We start from the raw sequence: 12,002 nt of genomic DNA, 5'->3' as shown, positions 1-12,002 counted from the left end.
GAAGCTCTAGGGATTTTGCTACCAAAAATGGGCAGCAAAGCTCTTTCTAAATGTTTCTTGGAGGTCCCAGAATTTAACCTTGGACCAGAGGCAAATATGTTGAGGAGGTTCTTAAGAGAAAGGATCCGATATTGTGGAATTCTTTCTAATATACCAAAGGCCTGCTCCCCGAATTCATTCTTCCAGCCAGTATTGATGGACAGCAGGTTGGCAACTGATTCAGGCAAGGAATTGTGGAGTGACACAGTATTTATACTATGGCTTTTCTTCTGCCCTAGCTATGTGCCCTTGGGCAAGGGACCTAGCCTCAGTTTTCTGCCTATGAAAAGGGAATAATATGAACTGCTGTGTCGAGTTGTGAGGATTAGAATGAGATCATGCGTGAGAGTACCTAGCACAGAGTCTGAATCCAGTGCGTGCTCCAGAGATGGTAGTAGTGCATCTTATCGTGACTTGTATTATTTATATGACACTTTGCAAAACCTCCCCCCTGTGTTAGCTCATTAGATCTCACGTCAACTCTGTGAGGCGAGTCAGGGAACCCACATTGATTTTGCTTCTACTGTGTGTTTAGCACCCTCCCAGGTGCTTAACATTTATTATCTTGTTTATTTCATTCATTCAATGAATATTTGAGTATCTATTTTATGCGAGGCTGTTCTATGCCCTGGGGGTACAGCAGTGAACAAAGCAGACAAAAGAAATCCCTGCTTCTAACAGAGGATTCTCTCAATGAGGGGAGAGCAACAATAAACACAGTTTAATGAACAGTTATGGTTACTATGTTCTAAAGTGTTTTACAAATATTAACTCATAACCTATGAGGAAGGGATTATTAATGCTCATCCCACTTATCAGATGAGCATATGGGACTTGAAAGTCAGTTCTTGGAAGAGCTAGATTCAGGATTCAAAGCCAAACAGTGTGACTGGAGTCCTTGCTCTTAATCATTACTGTATATTGCCTCTCAAAAACAAAGGGGGCGGCCAGTTGGCTCAGTGTTTGGAGCACAGTGCTCCTAACACCAAGGTCACTGGTTTGATTCCCACATGGGTGAGTGAGCTGTGCCCTCCACAACTAGATTGAAAACAATGACTTGACGTGGAGCTGATGGGTCCTAGAAAAACACACTATTCCCCAATAAAAAATATATATATGTATATATATGCATATATATTGGTGTATGTGCTATAAATCAGGGTGTGGTAAGTGCTACGAAAAAAATAAAGCGGGGTCGGATCGGCCTGGTGGCTCAGGAGGTTGGAGCTCCATGTTCCTAACTCCGAATGCTGCCCATTCGATTCCCACATGGGCCAGTGGGCTCTCAACCACAAGGCTGCCAGTTCAACTCCTCGAGTCCTTGGCAAGGGATGGTGGGCTCTGCCCCCTGCAACTAAGATTGAACACGGCACTTTGAGCTGAGCTGCTGCTGAGCTCCCGGATGGCTCAGTTGGTTGGAGCGTGTCCTCTCAACCACAAGGTTGCCGGTTTTGACTCCCGCAAGGGATGGTGGGATGTGCCCCCTGCAACTAACAACGGCAACTGGACCTGGAGCTGAGCTGCGCCCTCCACAACTAAGATTGAAAGGACAACAACTTGACTTGGAAAAAAGTCCTGGAAATACACACTGTTCCCCAATAAAGTCCTGTTCTCCCCCTTGACCAATAAAATCTTTAAAAAAAAAATAAAGCAGGGTAAAGTGAAGAAAGAAGATAATGGGAGAATGCCGTCTATGCAGAAGGTCAAGGAAAGGTTCCCTGAGCAGAGACCTGAAGTGGGGGGGGGGGGACTACGACACATCTGGGGGAAGGGTGATCTAAACAGAGGAAAGTGCAAGTGCAAAGGGCCAGAGGCAGACCCATACCAGTTGTTCCTAGGACTACAGAGAAGTCAGTGTGGGAGAAGCAGAGTAAGCAAGTGGTAAAGGAGAGTCAGAGAGTGAAAGCTCAGGCTGAACCACTGGCAGGATGCAACTGCTGTTTGCTGACATGGAAAGATTGCAGGAGGAGCAGGTTTGTTGGGGAAGGTCAGGAGTTCAATTTGGGATAATTCTCACCATCACCCATCAGATAGGAATTACTAACTCCAGAGGGCTCAGAGAAATTAAACAACTCACCCCAGGTCACCGAGGCAGTTGTTTTCAGAGGAAAGATTCAGACTCAGGTCTGCCGGCCCTAACTTCGATGCCATGGGGCCTTCTCCTGGTTGGGTGCTGTGTGGAAATGTGGAGAAATTGTTTTCTGATAGTCCTGATCCATGACCCCAAGGAGAGAGGAAAGGGTTAGTGGAGAGTGAGGCAGGAAGACACTCAGAAAAAAGGGAGGATGCCAGGGATTCCACAGGGCTGTCAGTAGCATGTGTTTAAATGTGAAATGCAGACAAAGAGAACAGGGAAGGTGTGACTCTTTTTGAAAGAGCCAAAAGACTGAAAGAGTCCTAGCCCTGTTTGGGTGGAGTATATCAGGGACAGTATGAATGTTCTCACTGCGGAAGAAGGCCATGCTCTGTTGGAGTTGGGAAGGCCCTGGGCAAGCCTTCCTCCACAGATTGTCCCCAGATTCGATGCTTTCTCATCGTGACAAAGCTATCTCCCTGGATTCCAAGAAGCGGACCCTGAGACAAGGTTTCATGTGCCTTATTAAGGAATGACTTATTAACAAGGGCCTCTCACAAGTGGGAGAAGAAGGATAAAGAGGGCAAGAAGCTGAGGAAGGGTGTGGTTTCAGAGTGAGTCCCTGGAGGAAAGCTTCAGTCTGACCCTGCAGGAGACAGTGGGTGTAAGTTACCACTGGGAGTTTGTCTGGGGGAAGGGAGCTGGGCTTCCACACTCCTGTACCACTCGGTCATTGGCTAATGGCCTGGGACGTGAACTCCTGGGCACTTCCTTGCAAGGGCAAAGGTACCCCAATAGCAGGAGGACAGGGCTCTGAAGAGATTCACAAGTGCCAGCTGCCAGGGACATTACCACACAGAAGCCAAGGGAGAGAAGCTCAGAAATAATTAAAGGAATCCCAGGGGATCTTAGTGGTGTCCTGATACTATCCACTACCATGTATCTTCCCCATCTCAGGAAATGGCGGTGCCATCCTGGTGGTTGCTCAGGCCCCAACCCTGGAGTCATCCCTAACCCTCTCTGTCTCTCACACCCTTTGGCCAATCTTGTGGTCAATACCTCCAAAATATACCCAGCATTTGATTGCTTCCTTTTTTTTTTTTTTTTTTTTTAGTAATTTTTTAAATTGTGGTAAAATACACAAAACATACAGTTCAGTGGCATTAAGTACATTCACATTGTTGTGCAGCCATCACCACCATCCATCCTCAGAACTCTTCATCTTGCCAAACTGAAAGTCTGTATCTATTAAACATTTTGTTTCTCCATTCATCTGTCGATGGACACTTGGGTTGCTTCCACCACTTGGCTATTGCGAATAATGCTGCTGTGAACATGGGTGTACAAATATCTGTTCAAGTCCCTGCTTTCAGTTGTTTTGGGTATATACACAGAAGTGGACTTTCTGGATCATGTGGCAATACTATTTTTAATTATTTTAGTAACTGCCATAGTATTTTCCATATAATGGTTGCACCATTTTATATCCCCATCAACAGTGCACGTGTTCCAATTTCTCCACATCCTTGCCAACACTTGTTATTTTCTTTTTTCTTTTTTTGTTTTTTTCCTTATAACCTCATCATTTCTTACCCCTTCCACAATAACTATCCTGAACCAAGCCATTTCAATTTTTGCCTGGATGACTGCAGTAGAATCCCAACCCATCTCCCTGCTTCTGCCCTCATCCCCTGTAGTCTTCTCAATATTACTCCTCTGTAGACAACCTCCAGTGCTTTCCTCCCTTCCCACTCAAAGCCAAACTTTGTAAAAGCTAGAGTTCTTAACATTGGCCTGTGAGGCTCTACAAGATTAGCTCCCCAATTCTGACTCATTTCCTGCTTGCTAGATCTACTACAGCCACACTGGCTTTTTTTTTTTCTGTTCCAAATAATCTATCCTTGGGGTCTTTACCCTGTTTTCTTACCTGGAATACTCTTTCTTCGGGTATCCTTAGCGTAACTTGCTCCTTTACTTCCTTCAGGTTTTGTTCCAATGTCCATTTCTTAGTGAGACCTCTGGGTTTCCTGATTGCTCAACTGCCCCCAGCTGTTTTCTGCCTTTCTCCACCCGGTGCAGTGCCTGGGAAGAATGATTCCTATAGGCCCCACCACCTGGGCTGTCTTGCCTTCAAGCTTCTGGATGGGTTTGGTCCATGGGAGGCACTGCCAGGAGATGAAGGGCAAAAGGAAAGAGATGTTTGGGTTATTTTTTCCCTATGTCCCCTATGTCCTCCCTGCTCTGCTCTGGGCAGGGTCCTATCTCTCTTGGACCACAGCTGCCTTTGGGAGGAATAGCCCTCATTCTCCAGCTCTTCCCTAACCCCCCACTCCCACTAACACCATTTCCTCCCTTTGCTCTTCAGTCCTTAGAATTGTAATGCTTTTCTGCTGTGGCTCAGTACCCCTGTTGGTTCCCTGAACCCTCCTCATTCCTCTCGCTGCTTCACTAAATTAACTTGAATCCCTCCCCCTCCCCACGCTGGATTCTGTCTCCTGCTAGACCCTTACTGAAACACCTTCTAGATCACTTTATTTACAATTTTCAACCCTATCTTCTGCCCTGTGAATTGGCACGTCACATTCTGTCATTCTTCTACGCGGCAGAGATTATCTAACATAATATATATTTACTTGTTTATTTTCCTCGACCCCCCACACTCAGGGATGGAAGGCCCAAGGGTGCAGGGATGTTCGTTCACGATTGTATCTCCGGTGCTTGGCGCATAGCAGGCAAACATTTATTGAATGAATGAATGCATGAATGAATGGATGAACGAACGATCGGCAAGGGAGCTGCGGAGAAGACAACAGTGTGGTCCAAGTTGCAGGCAGGAGAGCTGACTCTCAATTTCTCCTTTCCTCTCCCCGCCTCCGCCCGGAATGCTGAGTGCCCTGGAAGGAGGCGGAAATGAGCGCGCTCCAACAGCCCTCCAGCCGGGTGTTTACTTAATTAGGACCTGTATCCCGAGGCTCGTTTGTGTTTAACTGTCCGCTTAATGGCTTCATCTGGCTCCTGGCGGGCGAAGGGGAACCTGCGAAGCGAGATAGGCGGAGCTATGGGGTACATTCTGGGACCTGCCCCATCACGTTGTGCCCTTGCGCGGGTTTCTAACCTCCCCTCTCGCACGGAAATCGCCCCCTGCGGGAGAGCGAGGCGAGGGAGGCGCGGAGTTCAGCAAGCTGTCTCCAGTATTTCTGCGCTTTGTCTACCCCCAACTCCCAACCCCCACCTGCGGGACCACAGGCCGGATAACCGAGCGCTCTGGTGATACCAGATGCCAATTACTTGCTATACCATGAGCCGTGAAATTGAAGAATTATAGCGTTTCTCATTCTCTTAGTCTGGGGGGTGCTTCAGTGGAAAGAAACGGCTCGCGAGGCGGAGGAAGACAAATGAGCCGGGTACTAAAGCAACACCAGTAATCATTTGGGCACTTGTTCTGTACCAGGTACTGAGTTGAGCGTTTTAGACGTGTTAATTTAATCCTCGTCTGTATGTATTCATTTAATCTTAGCACTTCAGACGGTAGATGTCACACAATAGCCTCCCTCGTTTGTTATTTGCAGAACTGCAGTTCAGAGGGGTTATTTCACTTGGCCTAGGCCACAGCGCTAATAAGTGGTGCAACCCTGGTTGGAACAGAGGCAGTGCGCCCCAGAGCTGATGCTCGGCTAAACAGAGGACTCCCTGCGTCGCAGCGCAATCTGTCCTACTCTCAGCCACAAGCCTGGTGATGGGAAGGACAAGGAGGCCACCAGGTTAGCCCTTGAGGGCCAAAGAATCTATAATTAGAGACTTTAGTCTCCTAAATCAGAGCTGGGGAGGGACCTCAGGGGAAAAGAGAGCCTGCAGAGTGGAGCGATTGAGTATAGGGACAGTTTCCGCGCCGAGGGCCCACTTGTGTGCTGCGAAGAGAAAAGCACTTCAGGTCCGCCGCCTGTCCCCCAGGAAGGGTAAGGTGAGTTGTGTTCAGAGAGGCTCGCGGGAAGGCTGCTTGCTTCGCGCAGTTGTTACTTAGATTATATTCAGTGTTTCAGACCAATAAAAAGCCGCGTCTTAAAAAGTGCCTTTCAGTTGAGAAAGTGTTATTTATGTTTTATGGGGGGGGGGGTTGTTGCTGGAGATTATGGGCCTAATAATCACTCCTCTACCTCGCGCCCTTTGGCGCCACCACGGCTTCCGAGCTCTGAGAACTTCTCTCCCAGCCTCCATTTGTTCGGCTGTGCAAGAGAAGTAATGGGTCTTCTGCAAGTTACAGCAGATTTTGTAACGCGGTCCCTCGCGACTCACTGCGTTTTAAACCCTCGGAGTCCTTGGAGCGGGCTGGCGTGGGAGGTGGAGAAAGGCAGTCGGCAGACCTTGCTGCAGCCGGGCGTGGGGTGGACAACCCGCCTCCATCAAAGCTTTGGGTAACAGAGTGTCTGGGGGGTAGGGGGGGCATGAGTGGGTCGCCTGTTTCCATTCAGGTTCAGATGCCGCTCCCTTTTTTTCCCGCTATAGCCACAAAACACAGCAACACTTTTCTTCGCGTGCTGCGGAGGCTGAGGGGTGGGGTGTACTTTTGTTCGCTTTTTTTCTCGAACCTAGAACCTGCGAGGCGGGCGGAGTCCCTGACGGGAGCAGTTCGGGAAAAGCCGAGAGGACGCTAGAAGGTGGACTAGGGGCGCTTCGAGGGTGCCTGGACTCGCCAGCCGCGGCCCCACCTGCGAAGGGGCGGGACCTTACGGCGCTGGACCAATCAGCACCTACCTGCGCTCACCTGGCCTCCTCCCGCTGGTTCCCGGGAGCTGCGGTGCTCAAAGAGGCGCGGAGAGCCTACTGGAGCGCTAGCCCGTGATAGCGGTAGCTTCTTCGCCTCTCTCTCCAGCCATGGGGCTCTCTAGTGGAACTCTCGCGTCCCTCCTCCTCCGCCTCTTCCTCCTACTCCAGGTACCCCACTAGCCCGGGCCGGGACACTCCCAGGAGGGCGGGCGGGGTCCGCATGCGGCGGTGTCGTCGGGGAGAGCGCGGGGCTAGGCTCCTTGAGGCCACGGTAGCCTGAGAAGCCCCGTAAGTAATCCCGGGATGGGTATGCAGTGCCGGGAACGCTTGTAACCCAACCTCCCTCTTCCCTGCCTTCCCTCAGGCGCAGATTTGCTGCCTGCCATGCGCGGCCTCCGAGCCGTGCCGGACGGGCTTCGGGGGAGCTGAAGTGACCTTGGAGGCGGGAGGCGCGGAGCTGGAGCCGAGCCAGGCGCCGGGGAAAGGTAAGACCCTCCGGTAGCCCACCCGGTGCAACCGCAAGCTGCGGGGCGGGTGGTCCGCTTCGGTGTGGCTCGCACGAGGTGTGTACAGGCTGGGGTGGGGGACTTATGGCGCCCCCTCAGGTATGGGGGAGGCGCAGAAAGCATCTCGGGGGCTGGGATAGGGTGGGCGTCTGACCGCGAACGCCGAAGAGTGTAGCGCCCTCTGACGTCCAGCCCCGCTTTGCCCGGCTGCCCCGGCTTACCTTGACCCCCTCCTCCGGGGTGCGCGGCGGCTGAGCTTCTCACCCAACCGGGGTGTGGGAGGCTTTTCCCCGCTGGCCTCAGCGGAGGAATGCGAGGTCCACATTCTTCCCCCAGCCCCCGCGCAGGTGTGGGGATGAGTCTTGCCCCGGGCAGCCCCCTTCGCCCCTCTCGGGCCCCCTTTGTGTACGGTGCTTTGTGTCTCCGACAGACAGACCGGGTCTGTTTCTCTTCTTCGCGCTCCCCTCCCCCGCCCCCCTTCTTCCCCGGCAGCTGGAATGCACTCTTAACCCTGCCCTTCCCGGAGGGTCTGCGCCCCTGCAGCCTGCCTGGAAACTGGGTCCGGCACACCTGGGCTGGGGCCATCACGCACTGGGCACCCCCTTCTCCCCTTCCTCAGGTGTTTTGGGACTGGTATGTTAGAGCACTTGGGGGAGTGGGGGGTCCCAAGCAAGAAGGTCTTGAGCTGCGGGAGTAGTGGATGGGAGATCAAAGCACATTTTTGATCTTCATTTACTTGTTTACCACTCCTCTAGGTCAAAAACTTGAAAGAGGGGGGTCACTTTGGTGCGGACAAACCAGTGTGTTATGAGACCCAGGCAGCTGCCTGCTGATGGGGGCCTCTTTCCCTCCACACAGGACTGTGTGTGGGGGGGAGGTCTTCCACTGGACCGAACCCAAGTTCTTAAACAGAGATGTAACTCAGTACCTGGCTTTCAAAACAATTAAGAAAGTTACCAACAAGCATTTTTCTCAGCCCCCATCAGCATCCCGCTGATCCCAGGTACAAATTCCCACAGCTTGCTGATGCCTAGGGGAACCGAAGGGCTTGCTCTCCTTTGTTTCTCCAAAAGAAGACTGGGGTCCATGAGCCTGTAGCCATTTTCTTCTTTTCCCAAATAACTCTGCAGATTGACAAAAACAATTAACACCCAGGTTAGGCCAGGCTCCTTAAACTCTTGGCTGTAGGGAGAGGAGAGGCATTAGGAGGCCATGCCTCATAAACTTTAAATTCTTGTGCATGGGTTTATTACTGACTGGCTAACAAACTGCAGCTCAGCCAACCTGTAAAAATGTTCACTTGGGCCGGGCCCCAAATCCAATTCCGGCTCCCTGAGGAAGCTTTATTGCTAACCAGAGCGCTGCCAAAACTGTACCCCTCCCCCTCATTGTCAAGTTCTCTGACTACAGTCTTGGAGAGCAAGCTGTGGCTTTGAGTGTTGTCTGCTTTATCTTTCTTACTGAAGCAAGAAATATCAGATTAACTGTCACTTCACTAAGCTTGAGGTTGTTGAGGGGAAGCGGTGATCAGGTTTTCGATTTCATGGTCCGGTTGGCAAGTGCTTCCAGGTGACGTCAGGCATTTTAAACCTTTTGAGAAAATTCTGCTTTCTTGGATGTCTGGTTTATGGTTGTGAAAAGGGTGGGTTCATGCCAGGAGCACACCTGGGTTATAAAACAAAGGGTGGGTTCATGTGCTTGGCTAACCTTGAGCCTCCATGCAACATGACTGGTTCTTAGAGCGGTCTTCCCTTGAAGTAGGCTGCTGCCTTTTTTAAGTAAAAGCAAGTTTCTGGGCTCAATGGGTCCCAATAAATGTTGGGATGCCCAACAGAAATGCTGATATTTCTCCCCTTAGTCAAGTCAGCTGCCAACATCTTTCTATCTCCCTACCTCCACCCCCCACTCACCTCCCCAGTACACAGGATGGATCCAGCCCTGTTGAAAGGTTATCCTGAGGGGATGTACAAACTCTCAAGTTTGGCCAAGCAGAAAACAGTTTCCATATTACCAAGGAACAACTTGCCCCTGTTGTTCTCCCCTGGGTTATGAATATCACAGGCGTCTGAAGTTTAGCTCAAAGAAATTATCTGATATAATTAATACCTTGTTTGTATGTGCACTTTCCTCTTCAAAGCACTTCCACAACTCTGAGCTTGCTTTATCCTCCTGATGTTCTCTTGAAGCTGGTACGGTAAAAATTAAACAACTTGAGCTCTTAATCTCAGAGTTGGGACTTCAGAAACCCTGTAACCCAGCCCTGCTGGAGGGGTTTGAAAGGTGGCGAAACTGAGGAATGCCTTAATGGATTCAGTCTGCTCGGCTAAACACCTCGTAAGCTTCCTGGAGCTTCACAGACATGACTCTTCCCTCTAGGTTTATGCCCAGGACCTGGTACTTAATAGGATGCCTAGTGGGTATTTGCATGAATCATGACAATTGTGTGAAGATCTGCCCATTTTACAGATGAAACCTGAGTGGTTGGGGCCTCACCAAAGTCATCACTGCAGTGACCAGTTGGGATTTGACTGGAAGTTTCTGACTCCCAAGTTCCCTGTCATTTTTTATCACCAGAAAGTAGGATGTGGAGGAAATGAAGTGGAATGTTAGAGTACCAAATCCCACGGGCACCAGTAGCAACCCCCAACCCAACAACACTTAGTCATTTATTCCTTTTTATCATAGGGTTTTCTAGAAACATTCCTGTAGAGGAAACTGGCTTGGATACAGTTAGGGTTTCCAGGTGGGAATTCCCGCCTGTTCTCAGGAATTTTTTTCACTTTCCCATTCCCGAATCCTGTGATACAAACTGTTTTCTGTTCTCCACGATGAATCATTTCCACCAAGTGATGGCCAATACTACCAACCATCTGGGTTCTAGGAGCCGATTTTCCCAATTTTCTGACCAACTTTTCTCTGGATTTGGGAACAAAAAAGCGAAAAGAAAAAAAAAATCCTGAGAACGGGTGGGAATTCCCACCCAGAAACCCTAGAAACAGTCTCTAAGTGTTCTAGTCATGGGGGCTTGGATCAGGTGACGCTGGGCTTGCCTAGACCAAGGTGGGAGGTTAACCTGGAGGGAGATAAAGCAGCAGTGTTCCCCCATCGCAGCCCCACAGTCGGGTCCACTTTCCTTCAAGTGTGGTCAGGAAGCAAAGACAAAGCAGAGGTGGGAAGGACCTTGTGTGATATTAGTGCAGTGATTAAAAGTGAGTGACCTAAGGTGGTCTGTGCATCCTTAATGGTGAACAGTCGAGAGAGGCAGCTTATTGACAGTAAAAGAAATCTAGTGCTTCATATGCCCCCTCAGCAGGTTCACCTCACCCTTAGTCAGTGTTTGGGTAAGAGTAAAGCTAACCCTCACTGGCTTTGGTAAGAAACTTCAAAGTTCTGTGAGGAATTTGACAGCATGAGTTAGCATCGATGGTTTTGCTTATTTCAACTTGTATAAAAATTGTCTTTTGTTTTGGAGCCCCCGTTCTGGTCTATGCCCTCTATTTACATTTTGTTCTTTCAGTAAACATATTTAGCAACTGCATGTATCAGGCACTGTTCTAGAACTGCATCTGAAACAATGAACAAAACTCCCTGCCATTGGGGAGTTGACAGTCTCATAAGAGTTATTTTTTATGCTTACGATTGCCTTGCAAAGCAGGTGGTGGTACTTTCCCCTTAGCTGTAACATGGGGGTAAGAGGCTCGGCATGAGGTCAGTGGGGCAGTCAGCAGTAAGCCCAGCGTTTAAACCCAGGGGTTTCCACAGTGCCTGATAAGATAAATCTGCCTCTGAGGAATGAATATTTGGAAACTGGGGCTTCAAGCCTGCCTGGCTGCCTTCCTGGCTCAGCAGCTAGTAGGGTTGGTTGCTGTAGTCTGTTGTACATCACTGTTCCTTGTGCCTGGGGAGCAGGTCTCAAATCTCTAGTCTCCCTTTCCACCTCCTCACATGGCACTGTTCCTAGGTTACCCTTCTGGGTGCCCTCACCTCCCTGCTGTGTGAGGACTCATAGGAACAATGAGTTCCAGGGCTGGAAACTAGCTCTGTAAAGCATTGGGAGAGTGATAGAGGAGAATGAGGGAGAGAAGGGCCTCCCTTGCCCAAATCTATTGAAACTTGGGTTCTGAGACTGAACAGTCTCTATTCAGAGAACCGCTGTTATTAAAGAAGAATGTGGAGGAAAGTGCTCAATTGATAAGTGTACTACTTGAACATCACTGAAAACACCGGTGTGTATCTAGCACACAGATCAAGAAACAGTATTACCAGCACCTCAGTTGCCCCTTCCTTCCCAGTCTCTACCCCCTGCCCCCAAGAAAACCCCTATCTTGACCTCTAATACCATAATTTAATTTACCTGCATTTGAACGTTAGGTAAGAGAATCATAGAGAATATCCTCTTGGATCTGGCTTCTTTACTGCACACTGTGAGCTGCTTGTGTATTTCTGGATGTAGTTGTAGTTGAGTTTCATTGTCATGCCATTGTCATTATGTGACTGTCCACAGTTCTGTTGGTGCGGGCATTTGAGGAGTTTCCATTTTTTGACTGTAACCACCGGTGCTGGTGTAAACACAATTGTTGAAGTCTTGTGGTGAAACTAGGTATGTACCTGATCTGTTG

At 49.6% G+C, this 12,002-nt stretch overlaps 1 protein-coding gene and 1 long non-coding RNA gene across 5 annotated transcripts in view; one reads left to right on the top strand and one right to left on the bottom strand.

Moving 5' to 3' along the window:
• Positions 1-1,202: 1,202 nt before the first annotated feature.
• Positions 1,203-7,821, bottom strand: LOC141567499 (uncharacterized). 4 transcript variants are annotated; one of them, XR_012490150.1, is made up of 4 exons: positions 7,605-7,821; positions 4,747-5,147; positions 4,041-4,278; positions 1,203-3,440 (listed from the first exon to the last, which is right to left on the bottom strand). It is a non-coding gene; the product is annotated as an uncharacterized LOC141567499 (long non-coding RNA). The 4 variants fall into 4 exon arrangements; XR_012490152.1 differs by lacking the exon at positions 7,605-7,821 and adding an exon at positions 6,876-7,011; XR_012490149.1 differs by lacking the exon at positions 7,605-7,821 and adding an exon at positions 6,866-7,004.
• Positions 6,906-12,002, top strand: part of CDH3 (cadherin 3) — a 39,413-nt gene continuing 34,316 nt past the window's right edge. Inside the window, exons 1-2 of the mRNA XM_019756686.2 lie at positions 6,906-7,045; positions 7,242-7,362. Coding sequence (XP_019612245.2) covers positions 6,986-7,045; positions 7,242-7,362 — 181 coding nt within the window. The 5' untranslated portion in view covers positions 6,906-6,985. The remainder of the gene's footprint in view (positions 7,046-7,241; positions 7,363-12,002) is intronic.

The sequence above is a fragment of the Rhinolophus sinicus genome, linkage group LG11 (assembly GCF_036562045.2).
Source record: "Rhinolophus sinicus isolate RSC01 linkage group LG11, ASM3656204v1, whole genome shotgun sequence".
Taxonomy (NCBI): Eukaryota; Metazoa; Chordata; class Mammalia; order Chiroptera; family Rhinolophidae; genus Rhinolophus; species Rhinolophus sinicus.
Note: the sequence above shows the minus strand (reverse complement) of the source record. Positions and strands in the feature narration are given on the sequence as shown.